This window comes from Medicago sativa, chromosome 2 (assembly GCF_051527215.1).
Source record: "Medicago sativa cultivar Bolivia chromosome 2, Bolivia_mono, whole genome shotgun sequence".
Classification (NCBI taxonomy): Eukaryota; Viridiplantae; Streptophyta; class Magnoliopsida; order Fabales; family Fabaceae; genus Medicago; species Medicago sativa.
The window spans coordinates 61,355,319-61,380,289 of record NC_140750.1 but is presented as its reverse complement, the minus strand read 5'-3'; the positions used below and the strand labels follow the sequence as shown (position 1 = coordinate 61,380,289).

General features: G+C 38.1%; 2 protein-coding genes across 2 annotated transcripts; both read left to right on the top strand.

Annotated features, from left to right (window-relative positions):
* Positions 1 to 3,716: 3,716 nt before the first annotated feature.
* Positions 3,717 to 17,453, top strand: LOC146949399 (uncharacterized). Its single transcript, XM_085745426.1, has 3 exons — positions 3,717 to 4,315; positions 9,339 to 12,862; positions 13,156 to 17,453. Exons 2-3 carry the CDS (start codon positions 9,414 to 9,416, stop codon positions 16,619 to 16,621), a joined length of 6,915 nt encoding a protein of 2,304 aa, XP_085601552.1. The 5' UTR covers positions 3,717 to 4,315; positions 9,339 to 9,413; the 3' UTR covers positions 16,622 to 17,453.
* Positions 7,513 to 8,934, top strand: LOC146949400 (uncharacterized). The gene has a single exon (XM_085748522.1). The coding sequence runs from the start codon at positions 7,513 to 7,515 to the stop codon at positions 8,932 to 8,934; it is 1,422 nt and encodes a 473-aa protein (XP_085604648.1).
* Positions 17,454 to 24,971: the final 7,518 nt, after the last annotated feature.

The following is a 24,971-nucleotide window of genomic DNA, read 5'->3' as shown; positions in this document are numbered from 1 at the left end:
ATTGCACTGTACAAAAATTTCCAATACTTTTTTTTTTGAAGGAAAAATTTCCAATACTTGACAATTAATTATATCATGCCGATCAGTTATTTGTTACGCTAAATACTTGTCTTTTGTCAAGTGGAAATTTAAGCACGATGCATCAACCAAAGCAACACATGAGGTTCTATTCTTCAACTATTCACAGTCCGATTCTTATTTCGAAATTAAATTTCAAAATCGTATATATGAATTTCTTAGTGTTGTTGTTATAACAACAAACACTTCTTCGTTTCAGTCGAAAGATGTATTTTTATAGCTTGATTTATCCTTAATGTATTTAGGGACAATTGAACCTCAATAAGTAACTTCTTCAGTAGACATAGCAAATCGAAACGTCTTAAAATTGTTGTTTTTGGATTTCCAAACTGTTGTATTTGGATTTCCAAATTCTATTATCTACCGAAGTTGTTACTAGGTTGAGTCACGACCAGGTCGCTCTCTTTAAGACGTTTCGTGGAACTACCCAAAATTGTGCAAGGTAGACTATCAACCACGCCGCCTCCAGGATAAAACAAGCCCAGCTACAACTGTGCGGTTAACTACTGCACCGTAGAAAACCGTTCGAGAATTACACCTTCAAATATGGTACTAAGACCACTCTTTAATACTGAAACCACTTTAATATGGTATCATTACCATTCTATTATGGTGCTAAGACCACTCAAATATGGTGTTTCCACCATTCTAACCTTTAAGTTCTCCAAACTATCAATATGGTACTATGACCACTCAAATATGGTGTTACCACCATTTCTCCTCAAATAAAATTATTGAATAATTTTTTATATACCGTTAAGATCATTCTTGATTCCGACGGGACATTGTTTATTCCAAATAGGGACTATGATCTTAAAAGTACTCTTTATTCCGAAGGGACATATATTACCGAAGGGACTATGAACTTAAGACCATTCTTAATTTCGAAGGGACATTAAACCGAAAAGGGACTATGGTCTTAAGAACACTCTTAATTCTGAAGGGACAGAAAGGAGTAGAAAAAGGAGAAGGACTTGTTAAACAAGTCGAAGGAGGGAGAAGAGATGAAAGACTCGTCAACACAAGTCAAAAAAGGGAGAAGAGAGAAAGAGTTCCCGACAACTCAATGAAACTCTTTGGTGTGTGGAATGCACTGTGTGAGCTCTCTATTTATAGAGAAAATTCACAACTAATAAGTGAGAAACTTTGGGAACAAGTAATATGAGAAACTTTGGGAACAAGTGTTTTATCTTGGTTTTCGGGTGTCAAACATTGATTACGTTTGAACCTTTTTTTAACCTTTGATATCTCATTTTTTCTTCGGAAGGGAAAAATAAGAAAAACCCTTGAGAATCGAGGTCCGGGAGTTGTTTTCGCTACGGGAAGGTGTTAGGCACCCATAACGACTATTGTATCCTATAGGAACCGTCTTTATTTTCTACGCGCGCGCTCTATTTTTAAATGCTATTTGAAAATGTTTATTTAAACCTAAGAGTTTCTAAGTGAAGAATTGGAGGGAGAAGAATGTTTGATCTTTTTGTTTTATTTGAATTGAAGGAATTTTGATTCCTTGCCTACGTACCCTTTTAAGGGATCAAATCCACCGTAGTTCTCTTCCAAAAAATATTTTTGTTTTTGTTGGTTGATTTTAAGTTTGAAAATTGGAATTTTGAAGAATGAGAGAGAGAGGCCTTAAAGGCATGAGATTTAAGAAAAAAGTGAGGTTTGATTAGTTATTTTGGAAAAAGGTCAAGTATGATTAATTTTCATTGAAATTTGATTAAGAAAATAAAAGAGAAAATCAATGGGATTTTGATCCCAAGGTTTATTAAGAAAATGATTTGAGTGAAGTTTGTTCATGTTTCTTTGGAAAAAGGATTTTTCTAAGTGTAAAACCTAAGCATTCATCTAAACATGCAATCCTAAACATACATCTAAACATGCATGACCTAAGCATACATCTAAAGTATCTAGGTGATGTGTGTGCATGTGTCGGTGCTTGTGTCGGTGTACATCATTAGAGTCCATTGTCCCTTACATCATTTCCCTACATACACACTACTTCCTTGTGAGAACTCAATCTCTCATAAATGAATTAAAAGCAAAATAAAAGTAAAGAAGTGAGATGAGAAAGTGAGGTGGAATATGCTTATGATGTATGAGACATGAAACACAAGGAAATGGTTAGTAGCACATGGTAATATCAAGAAAAATGAAGCAAGTAAGATATCATAACAAAAGCATAGAAATTAATCACAAAAACAAAGCCAAAGTGATGCAAAACATAACTAGAATTCAACCAAAAAAAATGCAAGAATCATATGGCTTATAATCCTCACAATACAACACATGTTTCAAAGGCATAAACTCAGGTTTTAGAATGAGAATCAAGACAACATGATGAACTTGACATTTTTAGAGTGAATTTAGACATATTTGCATTATTTATTTACAAACACAACTTGCAAACCAAGCAATTAAGCAAAATTCACACACATGCAGCAAAAGCTCATACAAACAGTAGTTAAAGCTTCACAAAATCCTATGGTATAGATCACAAACATTTATCAAGGAATTGGAACTAGAATCAAGCAATTTTCACAAATTTTTAATACAAAACATCACAAAATAGCAAGAAAATTATCACATTATTTTTTTATCAATTTTTTAATATGCAAAATCATCACAAAAATACCACAAAATTAACAAGAAATATACATGAAAATTTTTAGAATTTTTAAAGGATTTTTGGATAAAACAGAGGTGCAAATAGCAAGGAGCGGTGCAGAGATAGCAAAAAACACAAAAAAAAACCTAAAGCCTGCGCAGACACAAGCCCAAGCCCACACCTGCATGGATCCTGGATCATCCAAACGCATCAGGGATGTTGGATTGATCCAGGCTCCTAAAACCCTAGATTAGACGGCGTACACACATGGTCCAGGAGTGAACCAGACCGGTTCGAATGAACCAGTTCGGTTCACTCCAATATAAAAGCAGGAAAGGCCGGTTTAACTCATTCTTAACCCTAATCTCTCTCTCTTCTCTTCAGACTCTCTCATCTTCTCTCGTCTTCTATCATCTTCATGTTTACATGTTTTTTCACTCGGTCTTTCACTACGAACATGACTTCAAACCGTAAATCACAACTGTCATACCCCAATTTTGGACCAGTCATTTCTTTTCCCAGTCATTTTTAAAACGTCTCAAACTTTTTTTTTCGCTTTATTCATTTAAAGTCATTCGGTCGTCTTTTAAAATTTTTGAGGCTTTATTTTATAGTTCAAAATGAATTTCTTTTTGTCCAAGTTTCGTGTAATTATTCCTTTTGCACGTCAGCTTTTTAAAATATTTTACGCGTTCTTGTTAAGTATTTAGCGTCTTATTTATATTTTAATTTCCTCTAAAAGCTTTTAATTTAAATCTTCCTCTTTGTCCGTGTTTAAACCGCTTTAAAAGATTTTTGTTCGCGTTTTAAACGCCGCGTTATCTTAGACATTTCAGTCAAAATTTCGGCAGAGAGGTATTTTAAAATACCTCATTTAAGATAATGTTTTCATTCTTGTTATCCTTTTATTATTATTATTAATTTTTTTTTTTTTATTACTATTATTATTACCTTTAGTACTATTATTATTATTATTATTAATTATTTTATTTCTTTTTCTTCTGGTCACGTGAGTGACCTCTTCCTTTTGTTTTCCTTTTGTTTTTATTATTTATTTTATGTTTTGTATTGGTTAAGTCCTTGGGTCCCTTTGTGACCATGTGGCAGTCTCTTATTGGCTCAGTTTTAAAACTTGCTCTCCAATCCTCTTTTTGCCTTGCTGTTCACCTGTATCAGAGACTTTAAGGGTAATACTGTCTTTTGCATCAGAGTCAGGGTTAGCCCTACTTTTTGCTATTTAAGTCACTGTTCAGTGTCAGAATGGAGCCCCAATGATTGATTTTACACTGTAGCGGCAGAAACCCTAGTTCCTCTTTCCTTTTCACTTGTCCGAATCAAATACAAAAATTCACAAAAATAATCCAAGAACACTATGAACATTCAAAGTCATATGTTCACCCAGAAATGAAAATCCAGTGATAAGTATCCTCCCCTAAACTCAATTTGCACAAATTAACAATTCAAATCACAGAAAATTACACAGAATCACTTGAACATCAACAAGCAATTCGTATTCACGTGTTCATCAGCAAGCAAAAATCGAATCGAAAGGAGTAGAAGTGGATCTGTAGGAGTGGATCTTAGCAGCAGCTCGTTTTCTTATCATTTTTCTCCAGATCGACACTAAAGGTAACCCCGTCTTACTCTTTTCTTCCGACCTGCTTGCTACTGTTACGAATCTGAGTCTGGTTCCCAAAGCGATTTAAAAGGAAAAATAATCGAAAAATGTTTTAAAAAATCAATTTCAACGTTCGAATTGTTCCTGATCAACTTTTTTTTGAATGGATTTGGGAACAAAAGATGAACTCAGATTCGTGATTAAAGACATAAACATCATGTAGATCCATAAACTCAGATTCAAATGATAAGTGTGTATGCTTTCAAATCCGTGAATCAAAACTCATAAGTCCATTCTTGGTCCCGAATTCCTTCGAACAAGCACCTCAAATCTAATGTTTAAGTGAAAAATGAAAGATGAGGTTGTCTGGTTCGAAGAAATCCGCTGGAGTCACCAGTTTGGATCTAACGTTTTGAGCTTGTTACGTTTTAAAAAAAAATTCGAAAAGAAACATGAAGAAAGTAGTGATTCAGCACTGTGTTTGTTTCAATCATTGTCAAATTTCGTTTTAGAAAAGAAAAAGAACAATCACAGTGCCAAACACTTCCCTTTAGTTCGGTTACCATGACTAGAGGTCTTGGATCTATGTGTTTTGTGTGTTTTTACTTTTGAACAAATACTGGAAAAAGGAAGTAGGAGTTTCTTTGTGTTTGTTTGTTGCATAAAATCACTTTTGATAGTTGAAGGTTAGGTAGGTTTGTTTGGATAATTGGCAGAATTTTTTTTAAAATGAAAGAAACATGAACAACAAAAGCTGCGCAGCTGTGTTGTGAAAGGGGAGTTGGTAAAAATGAGCTGCAAACCCTAAAGCCTGGGTTTTATACTTCTTCTGCTGGACCGGTTCGGTTGAACCGACCCGTTCCTGAACCGGTCCAGCCTCTTTGAACTGACCCAGGCCCATCTGTGCTGGTTTGAAGCCTGTTTTTGCTTGCTGATTGTTTCCAGTTTTGCTTCTTACACTCCTTATGCTGCTACTGTACCCCCTATGTCATGATAAAATTATCTTGGCTCTTGTTTTTTTATCCGCATCAGTGGCATGCTTTACTTCACTTTGTTTTTACTTATTATCTTAGCACATTAATCCTTGGATACATTCATCTTTTTTAGGTTTAGAATCGTTTATATCATGCATCTTTATCTTTTAAGTTCATTTAAATAACTTTTGTTCTTACATCACGCATTCTTTTTTACTTTTCTAGTTTACGTAGCTTCTTCTTGAAAGAATTTACACCATTGTGCATTTATATAAGTCTGATTATGAATCAAACTTCTATGTTATAGCTCATATAGTCCTTCTCTATGTCATGCATTCTATTTAGACTCAAAAAAAATCTTTCACATGCATATCCTTTTCTCATACTTACGGCATAATAATTTATTTCATGCATTGCATTTTATTATCACTATATTTTTATAATTTCATGTTTTAAACTTTCTTTCATGCGTTTTTTATTTTGATATTACCTCATCTTTTTTTTTTAGCATTAATCTCCATACTTTATCATTTTGTTCTTAGGCTTTAAAGTTTTTATATTATGCATATTTTTAATGTCTTGTCCATTTTTTATACGTGCATCTAGCTTTAAATCATGCTTTACTAAAAAATTTTTATCATCATTGCTTTACATTTTAATATTTGATGCTTTAAATTTTCTCTATATTTCATTTAATTATGTTTGCTTTAATTTTTGGTATCTATTCATTTATTTCCTATTGCAAAGCCCCCTGATTTTTTAGTGTGTATAATTAGGGGAATGATGTAATTTGTTGTGGGCTTTGCATTTAGGAATGGTATGTAATAGCTTAGTAATTGCACACACCGACACAAGCACCGACACTACACCATTTTATCCATGCTTGCTTTACTTTTCGCATCGTTACACCTATTTACCGTTAGTTTAGTAAAACCTTTTTCATTCCAAAAATTAAATAAGCAAAAGTCAAATTATTTTCATAATAAACCTTGGATCCAAATCCAAGTGATTTTCCCTTTATTTTCTTAATCAAATTCCTAATTGAACTTTAATTAAACTTAGACTCAATTTTCTTAAATAAAATGAAACAACCTCACTTCTAATTTATTCTTCTATACCTTGAGGTCTCGCAACCCTTCTCAAAATCATTTTCAAAAATAATTAAAATCAACCCAACCCACAAAAAATATATTTATAAGAGTGAACTACGGTGGTTTTGATCCCTTTTAAGGGTACGTAGGCAGAGGCTTTATTCCTTTCAAATCAATCAAATAAAAATAACCAAAACTCCTACTTCTTCTCCCTCCATTCTTTCACTCATACCTTAAGCAATAATTTTCCAAATAAAAATAAAAGTTAGAAAGAGGTTCTCACGGAGTACCGTGAACGACGCGGGTGCCTAACACCTTCCCGAATCGTAACCGACCCCCGGATCCAAAAAGGGTTTTTCAATCTCTTTTTCCCTTCCCAAGAATAAAACCGAGCAAGTCCGGTAGATTGAAGGTTCAAGTCCAATCAATGGCTTGACACCCGAAAATCTTGGTCTACAAAAATGGCGACTTCACTGGGGATCCTACGCGGGTTAAGCCCACCTTTCTTTCTTTATTACTTTTGCTTTATCATTTGTATATACTTTGTAAATACTTTTACGTGAGTGGTGAGGCAAAGTCCTATACCCGGACTCGAGTGAAACATAAGATAGGGGTGGTAGACTCATAGTGGCATACCGAGAGTATTCTCGTGTCTTGTCACACGTGAGATAACCACACTTAGCGGAGGAGCTTAAAGTGATATATGTCGGCGGGTGTTGTCACGCTTAGACTCTATTGCTTTTAAGTCTCCGTTGAACGCTAAGGACCTTAGTAACCCTTAACCCATCTTGGCCTTTTTTAGGATGTAGTGCGGTGGCTAAGCCGGGTGATGTCTCGGTATTAGTCTACTTGCGATACTACACTCGAACTAGACTTTCCTACGAACGTTATTGGACCGGGTGTTGTCACGGTATCCGATAAAGTTCTGTGGCGGTTGTAATTCGGGAACCTTGGTAGAACCCTTGTTACTTGTGCAATTGGAAACCATAGTTCTTACCAAATGGCGTTGTTGTCCCTAAGCTCCAACATTGTATACTTTCCATGCATAATCATACATACATGCATCCATTCATAAATAGTTCTTTTCATCCAAAAAAAAAATCGAAGGACTTACGTAGAAGTTTTTTGTAAACATCGTAGGAAATGGAGGATTTAAGGAGAACTCATAGGTATGAATTCAAGAAACCGGATTTGGAGAGCTTAAGGAAGCTAGCTAGGAGATTAAGGGATCCAGATCATTTTCGAGGACGGTATGGTAATTTGATGGATATTCTCATGGAAAAAGTGGATGAGGGGCTCCTTAATACTTTGGTCCAGTTTTTTGATCCGGTTCATCATGGTTTTACATTCCCAGATTTTCAGCTTTTCCCTACTTTAGAGGAGTATTCTCATTGGGTCGGTTTACCCGTACTCAACCAAGTGCCATTTCAAAATCTTGAACTCACCCCTAAACAAATCCAAGCTCTCGCAAAAACCCTTCACCATGAAATAACCGATCTAAGGAAAAAGTTTGTCCCTAAAGCCGGTCTGCAATGCCTATCCTACAACTTCCTCTACCAAAAAGCCACCGATTGTCTTGATGGATTAAAAATTGACATTGACGCTTTTGAGTCCACCCTTGCTTTACTCATCTATGGTATTGTGCTCTTCCCAAATGTTAATGGCTTTGTCGATATGAATGCCATTCAAGTCTTTCTAACCCAAAACCCGGTTCCTGTTTTGCTTGCTGATACCTATGTTTCCATCCGCGAACGAACCGATAAAGGGAAAGGAACATTCCTTTGTTGTGCACCTCTACTCCACCTGTGGATCACCTCACACTTACCCCGCCCTAAGTTTAGACCAGAGCGTCTCCCTTGGTCTCAGAAGCTTATGACTCTTACCCCTAATGATGTAGTTTGGTTCAACCCAGTTTGTGACCCGGAGTTTATCATCAATAGTTGTGGAGTTTTCAACAATGTACCGCTTCTTGGTACACGGGGAGGAATTTGTTATAGTCCAGTGCTTGCTAGACGTCAGTTTGGATACCCTATGGAGATGAAACCTGTGTATCGCATCTTGGATAAGGATTTCTTCCTCTACAAAGAGGATGAAAAGAACCTAAGAGTACAATTTGAAAAGGCTTGGCATTCCATCATCAGGTTGGATAGGAACCAATTAGGAAGAAAGTCATTTATAACCCATGAAGACTACGTCCAATGGGTCATAAACCGAGCAAACGAATTGAAGATGCCCTACCCTCGACAAAGGTATGTGTCCGCAACTACTCCAGCCATACCTATGCCTTTGCCCCCTGAGTCCTTGGAAGGGTACCAAAAGCAGTTAGATTTTGAAAGGCGTGAGAAAGCTGCCGTGGAAGGAAAGCTTCGCAAGAAAGGACAAGATTATGAGATAGTGATGGATATCTTAGAGAAAGAAAATTGGGCAAACCACCAGCTGAAGGTTGAGAATGCCGAACTAAAGAGGATCATCAAAGAAAAGAACGCCATACTTGAGAGGGTTTCAGGGAGTAAGAAGAGGCGCATGGATATGTTTGCTGGCGCACATCCAGATTTTCCGGAGTAGGAGTTTGAGTTTCCCAGTTGCTTTTGTGTTATCTTTGAGGTTTTGCTTATGTACTTTGGAGCCTATCCCTCGGCTCAGGCTGTTTAGAAAGGGAATTATCTTGTAGTATTTTTTATATATTTGGAGTCTATCCCTTGACTCGGTCTGTTTAGAAAGGGATTTATCTTGTAGTATTTTATATTTGTAAGTTTATCCCTTGGCTTGGTTGTTAGAAAGGGAATTATCTTATAGTACTTTTATCATTAATGTAATGTTTAAATTGTTATGTTTACAAAATTACTTCTATAAGTCCTTCGATAAAATAAAAAAAAACTGCACGTTTTCGCATCTAGCATATCATGCATCATATGCATTCATAAAAGTGTCAAAATCAAGTCTCACACTTCACTCCTTTTCTGCCGCAGTAATTGAAAGTGGCCCGACGAATTCAATACAAGCCTACTCGCATTCATCACACAAGGGCTTACATTAAGAAGAAGATGGCAAATGCGGAACAGGAAAACGTTCAGCTCAGAGCAGATGTTAGTAATCTCAAGGCAGAATTAGAGAAGATGGCACTTATGATGGAAGTCCTGATGACTGAGAGAGAACATGCAGCGGTTTCCGAGCCAGCTCCTACTGTGGTCGCTTCTGCTGCACTTAATGGTACTTCACAGCCGATACCTGCTGTTGTTACATCTGCTGGGCCTACACAGCCTCTCATGATGGGTTTCTCATCTGATGATATGAACAACCAGAGTTTTCGTCCTCCTGGTCCTCATGGTGTTGCTTCCCAATACTACATGCCGCCCGGTTATCCATGGGGCATGCCACAAATGATCAATGACGGTGTTCGTCCTGGTGCTACAGAAATGCCGTTTCCTTATGGACAACAATCACCACCTTTTGTTCAGCCTGGCCAGCCAATTCCTCAGGCTACTATGACTCAGGCAGGGCCTATTGTCCATGCGACCCAGCAAGAGGAAGAACAGGTTTATCACTCTGGTAGCGTAATAGGGGATGATCGAGTGGGTAACTTGGAAGAGAAGTTTGATGCAGTACAAAAAGAGTTGAGGAGTATCAAGGGTAAAGAAGTATTCGGTCAAAGTGTGCATGATCTCTGCTTGGTTCCAAATGTGGTAATACCGCCTAAGTTTAAGACACCGGTGTTTGAGAAGTATACAGGAGAAACTTGCCCGCAAATGCATTTAACCACGTATGTGAGAAAAATGACAGCTCATAGAGATAATGAACCTTTGCTTATTTATTGTTTCGAGGACAGTTTGGCTGGCCCCGCGCATACATGGTATATGAATTTGAAGAGTATTACCACTTTTGGGGAACTGGCCGACGCTTTCCTTCAGCAATATAAGTACAACTCCTATCTGGCACCTAATCGGAAAGAGCTGCAATCTATGACACAAGGGGAAAAGGAGTCATTCAAGGAATATGCCCAGCGTTTCATCCAGAAGTCTGCTCAGATCCGCCCAGCTCTGAATGAAAGAGAGTTATCTGATTTATTCTATGAAACTTTGAGCCCTTTTTACTCAGAGAAGATGGTGGCATGTGCTTCGCAAAAGTTCACTGACATGGTGGATACAGGGGTGCGTATCGAAGAGTGGGCCCGGAAAGGACACGTGTCTAAGGATAATGGTTCATCGATTGGTTCTTCGGGTGGCTCATCAAGTGGATCGTCTAATGGTAAAAAGTTTGGAAGTGGGTATCCAAGGAAGAACACTCAAGAGGTCGGCATGGTGGCCCATGGCGGATCTCAGCCTGTATACTCAAACTACCCATATGTCGCCAATATCGCACCACAAACGCCAACCCCACAAAACCCACCTCAACAACAACAACGTCCTCAAGCTCCTCCACCATACTATCCACCATTATACCAACAACCTTACCAACCATACAATCCTCAACCATTCTACCCATACCCATATTATCCTCCACCACCCTCACCACAACAACAACAACAACGTCCTCAAGCTCAACAGCAGCCTCGCCCTCCTAGAAATCAATTCCCTCCCATACCTATGCCATACAAGGATTTGTTGCCTTCTCTCCTTGCCAGAAATTTGGTGCAAACTAGGCCTCAGCCTCGCATGCAAAACCCTTTACCAGCCTGGTATCGTGCCGATCGCACCTGTGAATTCCATCAAGGGGCACCAGGGCATGATATTGAACATTGTCGCGCCCTTAAAGAAGAGGTCCAGAAGTTAATCAATGACAAAGAGCTAACCTTCGCGAACCCTGACCCTGTTGTTCCAAACAACCCTCTGCCGCCACATGGGCCTGCTGTCAATATGATTCAAGGAGACAACTATGTTCTCTATGCAAGTGATATCAAGACTCCTCTGGTCCCGATCCATGTAAAAATGTGTGAGGCCACCCTCTTCAGTCATAATCATGAGGCTTGTGTTGTATGTTCAGTGGATTCTCGCGGGTGTAAGCAAGTCCAGGACGATGTGCAGGGGTTACTGGACAGAAAAGAACTTGTTGTCACTAGAAAGGAGAAAGATAAGAATGTTTGTGTTGTTACTCCAGTTTTCAAGACTCGGGAGCCACTTGTGATAATGGTCAATCGTGCCAAACCAGCCAGTACTCCCCTGGTGATCTGCCCGCCAGAACAGTTGCCTTATTCATCTCAAAAAGCTGTGCCGTATAATTACGAATACTCCATTCTGGAAGATGGAAAAAAGGTACCCCTTGATTCGTCAGTCCATGTAGACAACATTGCGGAAAATAGCAAGATCTTGAGAAGTGGACGGGTGTTCCCGGTTGTTAATCAGAAGGAAGTCAGTGCTCCAGCCGAAGAACCAGTGAAAGGGCGAAATCTTGATAAGGGTAAAGCTATCAGACAGCCCAATGAGATTGTCTATGAAGATAGTGATGAGATCTTGAAACTAATCAAGAGGAGCGAGTATAAGGTAGTGGATCAGTTGCTACAAACTCCTGCCAAAATCTCTATAATGTCTCTCCTATCCAGCTCTGATGCCCACAGAGATGCCTTGATGAAGGTGCTAGATCAAGCCTATGTGGAATATGATGTGACTCTGGGACAATTTGAAAGTATTGTGGGGAATGTGACTGCCTGCAACAATTTGAGCTTCAGTGACGAAGACCTCCCAGCGGAAGGAAAGAATCACAATCTGGCATTGCTTATCTCCGTCCTCTGCAAATCAGATTCTCTCTCTAACGTCTTGATAGATACTGGGTCCGCTTTAAATGTGATGCCTAAGTCCACTTTGGACCAGCTTTCATATCCAAAAGCTCTCTTGCAGCCCAGCACGGTGACGGTGAGAGCATTTGACGGAACTAGAAGGTCAGTATTTGGGGAAATAAAGTTGCCTATCTCAGTGGGCCCGCATGAATTTGAAGTTAAATTCCAAGTTATGGAGATTCAAGCCTCTTTCAGTTGCCTCCTTGGCCGGCCTTGGATCCATGATGCTGGGGCAGTGACATCCACTCTCCACCAGAAGCTGAAGTTTATAAGTCATGGAAAGTTAATAACCGTAAGTGGTGAGACGGCCTTGTTGGTCAGTAATCTGTCGGCTTTCTCTTACATTGGGGGTAGTAGCTCAGAGGGGTCGTCATTCCAGGGTCTCTCCGTTGAAGGGAGTGCAAAGAAAGCTGAGACTAGTATGGCTTCTTTGAAGGACGCTCAGAGGGTTATTCAAGAAGGGAAGACTGAAGCGTGGGGTCAGTTGGTGGAGCTGCACGAGAACAAACGCAAGGAGGGAATTGGTTTCCCGAATAGCAAGCCTGGGGCATTCAACCCTGCTGGTTGTACTTTTTACAGTGCTGGTTTTATCAATGATCCACCGGAGACTAATGCGATCATTGAGGATCAATCTGAAGAGGTGGCACCTATCTTCGTAACACCTGGGGGAGTCTGCTGCAATTGGATCGCTGTGGATGTTCCTTCTGTGATACCTCGCTTTAAGTAATATGTTTGTCTTTGTTTTTGTTTTTTCTTTAAGAAAACTCCTTTCGTCCTGCCCCAGACGAAAGTGAAACGTTGTAGGGCCTTATGTTTTGTTTCAAGTACTTTTGGTTATTAATGAAATCGTCGTTTCTATCACGGCCTTTATTTTACTTTACTTTATTTTATTTTAGTGCTTTTTCTGGAAAAAAATGGTAATACATAAAACCAAAGTTGTTTCTCTTTTTCTTTTAAAAATCAAACTCAAAGGTCCTGCATTTACTCATTTAAAATCAATCATAAATCATATGCAGGCTGAACATAAATGAGCCCGTTGAACACAGTAACCCTATGCTTCCTCCCAACTTTGAGGTTCCCGTATATGAGGCTATGGTAGAAGGTGATGAAGAGATTCCTGATGAGATTAGATGGATGTTGGAGCGAGAAGGAAAGGCTATTCAACCTCATCAGGAAGAGATAGAAATTGTCAATCTGGGTACAGAGGAAGACAAGAAAGAAATCAAGATAGGGGCATTGTTGGATGCCACGGTTAAGGAAAGAGTTATTGAGCTTCTCAGAGAGTATGCTGACATTTTCGCATGGTCATACAAGGATATGCCAGGGATAGATGCCGAAGTTGTGGAACATCGTCTGCCTTTGAAACCCGAGTGCCCTCCTATTAAGCAGAAGTTGAGAAGATCTCATCCCGAGATGGCCCTCAAGATCAAGGAAGAAGTGCGAAAGCAGATTGACGCCGGTTTCCTAATCACATCTGAATACCCTCAATGGTTAGCCAATATAGTACCTGTTCCAAAGAAAGATGGTAAAGTCAGAATGTGTGTGGACTACCGAGATTTGAACAAAGCTAGCCCAAAAGATGATTTCCCTTTACCTCACATCGATGTATTGGTTGATAATACTGCTAAATGCAAAGTGTTCTCCTTCATGGATGGTTTCTCCGGGTATAATCAGATCAAGATGGCTCCTGAAGATAGAGAGAAGACATCTTTCATCACGCCATGGGGCGCTTTTTGCTATAAGGTGATGCCGTTCGGATTGATAAATGCTGGTGCCACTTACCAAAGGGGCATGACTAAGATTTTCCATGATATGATGCACAAAGAGGTCGAGGTTTATGTGGATGATATGATTGTCAAGTCAAGTACTGAAGAAGAGCATGTTGAGTATTTATTGAAGATGTTTCAGCGGTTGAGAAAGTATAAGCTCCGTCTAAATCCCAATAAGTGTACTTTCGGCGTCAGATCCGGGAAACTTCTTGGTTTTATCGTTAGTCAGAAGGGTATTGAAGTAGATCCCGACAAAGTCAAAGCTATCAGAGAGATGCCTGTTCCAAAAACCGAGAAACAAGTCAGAGGTTTCCTTGGTAGGCTGAACTACATATCCCGATTCATTTCTCAGATGACCGCTACATGTGGGCCGATATTCAAGTTGCTTCGCAAGGATCAAGGGATTGTGTGGACAGATGAATGCCAAAAAGCCTTCGATAGTATCAAGGAGTATTTGTTAGAACCTCCAATCCTTGTCCCTCCAGTAGACGGAAGGCCTTTGATCATGTATTTGACTGTATTAGAAGATTCCATGGGTTGTGTACTTGGTCAGCAAGATGAAACTGGTAAGAAAGAGCATGCAATTTACTACTTAAGCAAGAAGTTCACTGATTGTGAGACTCGATACTCCGCGCTGGAGAAAACTTGTTGTGCCTTAGTCTGGGCTGCCCGGCGTCTCCGCCACTACATGATTAATCACACTACTTGGTTGATCTCCAGAATGGATCCCATCAAATACCTCTTCGAGAAGCCTGTTCTGAACGGAAGAATCTCTCGTTGGCAGATGTTATTGTCCGAGTATGATATTGTGTACCGCACTCAGAAAGCTATCAAAGGAAGTGCCATTGCTGATCATTTGGCCCATCAACCAATTGAAGATTACCAGCCTATCAAGTTTGACTTCCCAGATGAAGAGATCATGTATTTGAAGATGAAAGATTGTGATGAACCGTTGTTTGGTGAAGGTCCTGATCCTGAATCTGAATGGGGTTTGATATTTGATGGAGCTGTGAATGTCTATGGCAAAGGAATTGGGGCGATTCTCATCAAACCCAATGGCGAGCACATCCCTTTTACTGCAAGGTTACGTTTTGATTGTACGAATAACATTGCAGAGTATGAGGCTTGTATTATGGGTATTGAGGAAGCTATCGATTTGAGAATTAAGAAGATTAAGATATATGGTGATTCAGCTCTGGTGATTAACCAGATTAAGGGAAAGTGGGAAACTCATCATGACGGTTTGATACCTTACAGAGATTACGCCAGACGTCTGTTAACTTTCTTCAACAAAGTGGAATTGAACCACATTCCTAGGGAGGAGAATCAAATGGCAGATGCTTTAGCTACCTTATCCTCCATGATCAAGGTAAATTGCCCCAAAATGGTACCTTTGATTAGTGTCAAGTTCCTTGACAGGCCAGCTTATGTATTTGCTGCTGAAGCAGTCTTTGATGACAAACCATGGTTTCACGATATCAAGGTTTTCCTTCAAACTCAAGAGTATCCGCCTGGGGCATCTCGCAAAGATAAGAGGACTCTAAGAAGATTGTCCGGTAACTTTTTCTTGAATGGAGATGTGTTGTACAAAAGGAACTTCGATGAGGTTTTGCTCCGATGTATAGATCGGCGTGAGGCAGATTTGTTAATGCATGAGATACATGAAGGCACGTTCGGGACTCACGCTAATGGCTATGCAATGGCTAAGAAGGCGTTGAGGGCAGGCTATTACTGGATAACGATGCATGCTGACTGTTATCACCATGCCAAGAAGTGTCACAAGTGTCAGATTTATGCGGATAAGATCCATGTCCCGCCAACTTTGCTCAATGTTATCTCCTCCCCGTGGCCTTTCTCTATGTGGGGCATTGATATGATTGGTCGGATTGAACCAAAAGCTTCCAATGGACATCGTTTCATACTAGTGGCTATTGATTACTTCACCAAGTGGGTTGAAGCGGCATCTTATGCTAATGTGACCAAGCAAGTGGTGGTCCGATTCATCAAGAACAATATCATCTGCAGATATGGTGTCCCTAACAAGATTATCACAGATAATGGTACCAATCTGAATAACAAAATGATGAAGGAATTGTGCGAGGATTTCAAGATTGAACATCATAACTCCTCTCCTTACAGACCACAGATGAATGGCGCAGTTGAAGCTGCAAATAAGAACATCAAGAAGATTGTGCAAAAGATGGTGGTCACTTACAAGGACTGGCATGAAATGTTACCTTATGCTTTGTATGGTTATCGTACCTCAGTGCGTACTTCGACAGGGGCAACCCCTTTCTCTCTGGTATATGGTATGGAGGCTGTACTCCCGGTGGAAGTTGAAATCCCATCTTTAAGGGTTTTGAAGGAAGCTGAATTGTCTGAAGCTGAATGGTGTCAGGATAGGTATGATCAGTTGAATTTGATTGAAGAAAAGCGTATGACAGCTTTGTGTCGTGGACAGCTATATCAGTCAAGAATGAAACAGGCATTTGACAAGAGGGTGCATCCCCGCAAATTTAAAGAAGGAGACCTTGTGGTCAAGAGTATCAAGTCCTTTCAACCAGACCCAAGGGGCAAATGGACACCTAACTATGAAGGTCCCTATGTTGTCAAGAGAGCTTTCTCTGGTGGTGCTTTAATACTTACAAACATGGATGGAGAAGAGTTACCTCGTCCTGTGAATTCTGATGCAGTCAAGAAATACTTTGTCTAGAAAATATAAAACAGCTCGGTAGGTTGAAAACCCGAAAGGGCGGCCTAAACCAAAAATGAGCGTCTCGATGGATTGAAAACCCGAAAGGGCGGTCCATGCAAAAATTAGAGACACAAAAAAAAAAAAGGAACGTTTACCCTGATAGATTGAAAACCCGAAAGGGCGATCTATGCAAAAGTTAAGGGTTTATGACAAGTAACTGTATCAGACTAAGCATCACTCACTTGGGGCACCTTAGCTGTCAGAAGTTCTCCTATATCAGAGCATCATAGCAGTGGATTTCAAAGTTGTTAGGGAATATAGCGGTTATTGTGTTCAATGTACCTTCCATATATTAATTACCATTTTCCAAATTTTGTAATCCGTGGTGCCATGCCTTTGGCCGGTTACCATTTCTAATACATTAATTTGAGCCAGTGCTTTTATTTGGAATTCTTGTTTATTCTATGTGCAAAATTTCTTCCGTTTTTAATATTAGTACTTGAAACAAAAACTTTGAAAAATCTTTTTTTAAATTTTTTTCATGTTTTCTTTGAAAAATAAAAAAAATGACAAACATATTATCTTTACAATTATGTATCATAGAAGCATGTGTCAACATTTGGTCTAAAAGCAGGTGGATACAACAATTGGACATAGACATTGCTAAAAAAAAAAAAAAAAAAAAAAAAAAAAAAAAAGCTCGCTAAGTTGAAAACCCGAAAGGGCGACTTAGGCAAGAATGAGCGTCCTGGTGGATCGAGAACCCGAAAGGGCGGTCCAGGCAAAAATTAAGGACATAGAAAAAAAAGAAGAATATATTCCCGGTGGATTGAAAACCCGAAAGGGCAATCCAGGCAAAAGTTAGGGATTTCAAAAGATTTGAAAGAAAAATATTCAAAAGAAAGCAATGACTATGTAGAGCATGAATTTGAGAAGGTGCCGCGGTTGAGAAATGTCGATTTCTGCCATTGATTTGTTTGAAGGGTTGTACCCCGGCTTTTGTTTTTGGTTCATCCCCGGCAATGTTATCCCCAATGAAGATTACTAAGTGTTGGCTATGTGATGTCGGACCATTTTCTTTGGACCTGCCCATGCTCGTCTCAATAATCTTTCTGTTAAACCGTCATATAAGTCTCATATGCATTCATTCATCCATGCATAGATAGCATGCATACAAATATCATTCATGCATAACTGCATTATGTTCCCATGCTTTACTCCAATACTTAAAAATGTCAATCCCAAGATGTTAACCAATCAATTTATGCTCAAGTGGCAGGTCAAACCAAATGATCATTTTACCAATGCTAATCAGTTTCTCAGTACCCTGCTTAAAGTACTCCAGTATTATTGATAGACAAGCTTTATCTTCCGTTCTTTCGTCTTTACCACGGGCAGTTGGTAATAAGACAAGCTTTAATTAGTATTTTCGTCTTTACCACGGCAGTTGGTAGTAGACAAGCTTTATCTTCCGCATTTTCATCATTTACCACGGGCTGTTGGTAATTGATAAGCTTTACTTTCCACCTCAAGCTTTACTTGTGTCTCAAGCTTTATGTTCAGTCTCAAGCTTTATCTCCCGTCTGAGCTTTATTTTTCAGTCCAAGCTTTATCTTCCGCATTGGCATCGTTTACCACGGGCTGTTGGTAATTGATAAGCTTTACTTTCCATCTCAAGCTTTACTTTCCGTCATAAGCTTTATTTTCCGTCTTAAGCTTTATTTTCCGTCTCAAGCTTTTTATCCTGTCTTAAGCTTTATTTGCTGTCTGAGCTTTATCTTTCAAGCTTTACCGTCTGTTCAAGCTTTATATTCCGACAAGGTTTATCATCTGTATTTTCGTCTTTACCGCGTCAGTTGGTAATAGACAAGCTTTCTCTTCTGTATCTCCGTCTTTACTACGGGCTGTTGGTAATAGACAAGCTTTGCTTCCCGTCTCAAGCTTTATTTTCCGTCTTAAACTTTATTGCCTGTTCGGAGCTTTATCTTCGGTACTTTCGTCTTTATCACGGCAGTTGATAAAAGACAAGCTTTATCCTCCGCATTTTCGCCTTTACCATGACAGTCGGTATTAGAAGGGCTTTATCTCCCCAGCGTTATTTATCAGTTTGTTCCCCCAGACATTATATGTTTGTCGTAGTTGCATTCATAATAACGTTGTACACATGCATACCATAACACACATAAGCATTGCACTCTTAGCATCTTGTCTGGTCCAAAAGTGGTGTACTTAAGTATTTAAGTCTCTTCGACCCATCGATTTAAAAAGTCTTCTTTCAAATCTTCGTGACGAAGAAACTTAAATAGGGGCATCTGTCATACCCCAATTTTGGACCAGTCATTTCTTTTCCCAGTCATTTTTAAAACGTCTCAAACTTTTTTTTTCGCTTTATTCATTTAAAGTCATTCGGTCGTCTTTTAAAATTTTTGAGGCTTTATTTTATAGTTCAAAATGAATTTCTTTTTGTCCAAGTTTCGTGTAATTATTCCTTTTGCACGTCAGCTTTTTAAAATATTTTACGCGTTCTTGTTAAGTATTTAGCGTCTTATTTATATTTTAATTTCCTCTAAAAGCTTTTAATTTAAATCTTCCTCTTTGTCCGTGTTTAAACCGCTTTAAAAGATTTTTGTTCGCGTTTTAAACGCCGCGTTATCTTAGACATTTCAGTCAAAATTTCGGCAGAGAGGTATTTTAAAATACCTCATTTAAGATAATGTTTTCATTCTTGTTATCCTTTTATTATTATTATTAATTATTTTTTTTTTATTACTATTATTATTACCTTTAGTACTATTATTATTATTATTATTATTAATTATTTTATTTCTTTTTCTTCTGGTCACGTGAGTGACCTCTTCCTTTTGTTTTCCTTTTGTTTTTATTATTTATTTTATGTTTTGTATTGGTTAAGTCCTTGGGTCCCTTTGTGACCATGTGGCAGTCTCTTATTGGCTCAGTTTTAAAACTTGCTCTCCAATCCTCTTTTTGCCTTGCTGTTCACCTGTATCAGAGACTTTAAGGGTAATACTGTCTTTTGCATCAGAGTCAGGGTTAGCCCTACTTTTTGCTATTTAAGTCACTGTTCAGTGTCAGAATGGAGCCCCAATGATTGATTTTACACTGTAGCGGCAGAAACCCTAGTTCCTCTTTCCTTTTCACTTGTCCGAATCAAATACAAAAATTCACAAAAATAATCCAAGAACACTATGAACATTCAAAGTCATATGTTCACCCAGAAATGAAAATCCAGTGATAAGTATCCTCCCCTAAACTCAATTTGCACAAATTAACAATTCAAATCACAGAAAATTACACAGAATCACTTGAACATCAACAAGCAATTCGTATTCACGTGTTCATCAGCAAGCAAAAATCGAATCGAATGGAGTAGAAGTGGATCTGTAGGAGTGGATCTTAGCAGCAGCTCGTTTTCTTATCATTTTTCTCCAGATCGACACTAAAGGTAACCCCGTCTTACTCTTTTCTTCCGACCTGCTTGCTACTGTTACGAATCTGAGTCTGGTTCCCAAAGCGATTTAAAAGGAAAAATAATCGAAAAATGTTTTAAAAAATCAATTTCAACGTTCGAATTGTTCCTGATCAACTTTTTTTTGAATGGATTTGGGAACAAAAGATGAACTCAGATTCGTGATTAAAGACATAAACATCATGTAGATCCATAAACTCAGATTCAAATGATAAGTGTGTATGCTTTCAAATCCGTGAATCAAAACTCATAAGTCCATTCTTGGTCCCGAATTCCTTCGAACAAGCACCTCAAATCTAATGTTTAAGTGAAAAATGAAAGATGAGGTTGTCTGGTTCGAAGAAATCCGCTGGAGTCACCAGTTTGGATCTAACGTTTTGAGCTTGTTACGTTTTAAAAAAAAAATCGAAAAGAAACATGAAGAAAGTAGTGATTCAGCACTGTGTTTGTTTCAATCATTGTCAAATTTCGTTTTAGAAAAGAAAAAGAACAATCACAGTGCCAAACACTTCCCTTTAGTTCGGTTACCATGACTAGAGGTCTTGGATCTATGTGTTTTGTGTGTTTTTACTTTTGAACAAATACTGGAAAAAGGAAGTAGGAGTTTCTTTGTGTTTGTTTGTTGCATAAAATCACTTTTGATAGTTGAAGGTTAGGTAGGTTTGTTTGGATAATTGGCAGAATTTTTTTTAAAATGAAAGAAACATGAACAACAAAAGCTGCGCAGCTGTGTTGTGAAAGGGGAGTTGGTAAAAATGAGCTGCAAACCCTAAAGCCTGGGTTTTATACTTCTTCTGCTGGACCGGTTCGGTTGAACCGACCCGTTCCTGAACCGGTCCAGCCTCTTTGAACTGACCCAGGCCCATCTGTGCTGGTTTGAAGCCTGTTTTTGCTTGCTGATTGTTTCCAGTTTTGCTTCTTACACTCCTTATGCTGCTACTGTACCCCCTATGTCATGATAAAATTATCTTGGCTCTTGTTTTTTTATCCGCATCAGTGGCATGCTTTACTTCACTTTGTTTTTACTTATTATCTTAGCACATTAATCCTTGGATACATTCATCTTTTTTAGGTTTAGAATCGTTTATATCATGCATCTTTATCTTTTAAGTTCATTTAAATAACTTTTGTTCTTACATCACGCATTCTTTTTTACTTTTCTAGTTTACGTAGCTTCTTCTTGAAAGAATTTACACCATTGTGCATTTATATAAGTCTGATTATGAATCAAACTTCTATGTTATAGCTCATATAGTCCTTCTCTATGTCATGCATTCTATTTAGACTCAAAAAAAATCTTTCACATGCATATCCTTTTCTCATACTTACGGCATAATAATTTATTTCATGCATTGCATTTTATTATCACTATATTTTTATAATTTCATGTTTTAAACTTTCTTTCATGCGTTTTTTATTTTGATATTACCTCATCTTTTTTTTTAGCATTAATCTCCATACTTTATCATTTTGTTCTTAGGCTTTAAAGTTTTTATATTATGCATATTTTTAATGTCTTGTCCATTTTTTATACGTGCATCTAGCTTTAAATCATGCTTTACTAAAAAAATTTTATCATCATTGCTTTACATTTTAATATTTGATGCTTTAAATTTTCTCTATATTTCATTTAATTATGTTTGCTTTAATTTTTGGTATCTATTCATTTATTTCCTATTGCAAAGCCCCCTGATTTTTTAGTGTGTATAATTAGGGGAATGATGTAATTTGTTGTGGGCTTTGCATTTAGGAATGGTATGTAATAGCTTAGTAATTGCACACACCGACACAAGCACCGACACTACACCATTTTATCCATGCTTGCTTTACTTTTCGCATCGTTACACCTATTTACCGTTAGTTTAGTAAAACCTTTTTCATTCCAAAAATTAAATAAGCAAAAGTCAAATTATTTTCATAATAAACCTTGGATCCAAATCCAAGTGATTTTCCCTTTATTTTCTTAATCAAATTCCTAATTGAACTTTAATTAAACTTAGACTCAATTTTCTTAAATAAAATGAAACAACCTCACTTCTATTTTATTCTTCTATACCTTGAGGTCTCGCAACCCTTCTCAAAATCATTTTCAAAAATAATTAAAATCAACCCAACCCACAAAAAATATATTTATAAGAGTGAACTACGGTGGTTTTGATCCCTTTTAAGGGTACGTAGGCAGAGGCTTTATTCCTTTCAAATCAATCAAATAAAAATAACCAAAACTCCTACTTCTTCTCCCTCCATTCTTTCACTCATACCTTAAGCAATAATTTTCCAAATAAAAATAAAAGTTAGAAAGAGGTTCTCACGGAGTACCGTGAACGACGCGGGTGCCTAACACCTTCCCGAATCGTAACCGACCCCCGGATCCAAAAAGGGTTTTTCAATCTCTTTTTCCCTTCCCAAGAATAAAACCGAGCAAGTCCGGTAGATTGAAGGTTCAAGTCCAATCAATGGCTTGACACCCGAAAATCTTGGTCTACAACAACTAATCCACAAATCAGTGTAGATCGGACACAAAACGTTTTGGATCTTGATACTTTTTGAAGAAAACTGTTCGAAATGTTTCGATCTTGATATTTTTTGAAGAAAGCTGTTCGAAATGTTTATGATCTATACTGATTCGAACATATTTGATTTTGAACCTTTACGGTTTCGAAACGTTTTGGATTTTTGAAATCTTTTTGAGGAAAACGGTTTGAAATGCTTCGATCTACACTGATTCGAGCGTGGAAAGCATTTGTAAACGATAGAGTATAGGATTTCGAAAGAGAAAGAAGAGTCTGAAGATTTACCTGCTGGAATTTGGAGATTCGAGCAAAAGAATGATGAGAAGATGATCTGATGCTTTCTTCTTGCCTCTGGTGAACTTCTTGATTCGAACTTCGAAAATAAATCGAAGCTCTCTTCGTCTTCTCACTCTTCGTATTCTCTGATTCTTCGATTTCTCTGATTCTTCGATTTCTCTTCTCTCCAAATCCTTCGTGATCACGTTAGATTCGTCATCGTTGATGATGATCCTTCGTTTGAATTGCGAAGGTAAAACTCAATGATGATGATTCTTTGAAATCTCTGAGAGTTTTCTTTTGTAAATTTGAACTGGTTTTTGTTGATTTTCGTTGTTTTGTGATGAATTGGCGTGAATTTGTGTTGGTTACGGTGGCTGAGATTCTGTTACCGTTGTTTTTGTGGTGGTTGAGAGTTTGTTACGGTGTTTTTTGTGGTGGTTGAGAGTTTGTTACGGTGTTTTTTGTGGTGGTTGAGAGTTTGTTACGGTGGTTAGGGTTTGAGCATTCAAGAGTGTTCTTGAATTTTTATGGATTTGATTCTTTGATCTGGGAGAGAGAATCATGAATGTGTTTATGAGTTGGCACTGTGTGATTGATCATTCTGGACACTTGTGCAGTGAATGCGCCTTATATAGGCTGACATGTGGCCTTTGACCCAATGAGATGCTGACATGTGGACTTGGCTGATGACTTGGACAAAAGGACTGAAATTGGACTTGGGGACCTCCTTGCAATTGCCAAAAAATAATGGACTGGACCGTAAAAATTTAAAAAGGGACTGAAATGCAATTTTAACCACTTGGGGGACTAAAATGAAAATACTAGAAAATAGGGACTTTAATGAAAATAACAATAAAATCTTGACTAAAATTGGTAATTTGGAATAAACGTAAAGTGAAACCAATAAAAAACACAAAACGGACTAAAATGAACCAACTACTAAATGAGGTACTTTAAAGTAACCTCTCTCTGTCAAAATTTCATGTGAAATGACCAAAATGCCCCTAGGGACTAAAATGACTCAAAATGACTCAGATGCAATTTTAAAATGGTTTTTTAACAAGGAATTAAAGCAAGAGTTTATGCAAGCAAATTAAAAGACTCAGAGACAATTTTAAGAGATTAAACAGAACTTTAACACTAGAAATGACTAAAATGCCCCTAGGGGCTAAACTGACTCAAAATGACTCAAATGTAATTTTTGAAATGGATTTTGACATGAGATTGAAACAAGGACTTATACAAACCCATTGAAAAGACTCAAACAGTTTTCAAGAATTAGAATGAGTTTGAATGCAGGAAATGACTAAAATACCCTTTTTCATGAATTTTGCAAATAATATTGAAATAAAATGCAGAGAAAGATGCAATTGATCAGAGCTAATTCAAATGACTTGAAATGCAAGAAAAGAATTGAGCTAGTATTTTTAGGTCCAAAATTAGGGTATAACAGCTGCCCCTATTTAAGTTTCTTTGTCCGGAGGGTCAAGAGACATAGTCTTTGATTTAACGGGACAAAGATACTTAAATATTAACATTTGCACTGTTTTTGGACGTAAAAATACACTCTCAGATTTTCAAGATATGAATGTCATGCAACACTTTGATTATGAATGCAAGACAAGCAACTGGAGTCTATGGAGCATGTCATGTCACTGGGATTCAGGTAGACATTGACAGGGTAGACAAACCAGGGGATAAGAGATAGGTACAAGATGTTCTTTGGATCGAACTCGCTACTTGACTGGGGATAGAAATACAAGACAGGGACAAGCTGTTCTTTGGATCGAACTCGCTACTTGACCAGAAACATAGACATATAGGCAGATATAAGCTGTTCTCTGGATCGAACTTGTCGCTTGATTGAAGACACAAACAGATAGGCAGGTACAAACTGTTCTTTGGATCGAACTTGCGGTTTGACTGGAGACATAGACAAAAGGGTAGTTACAGGCTCTTCTTTGGATCGAACTCGCCGCTTGATCAACACCCCATCACGTGGGTAGGTGCAAACTGTTCTTTGGATCGAACTTGTTATTTGACCGATAACAAAGCATAAGCTGGGTACAAACTGTTCTTAGGATCGAAC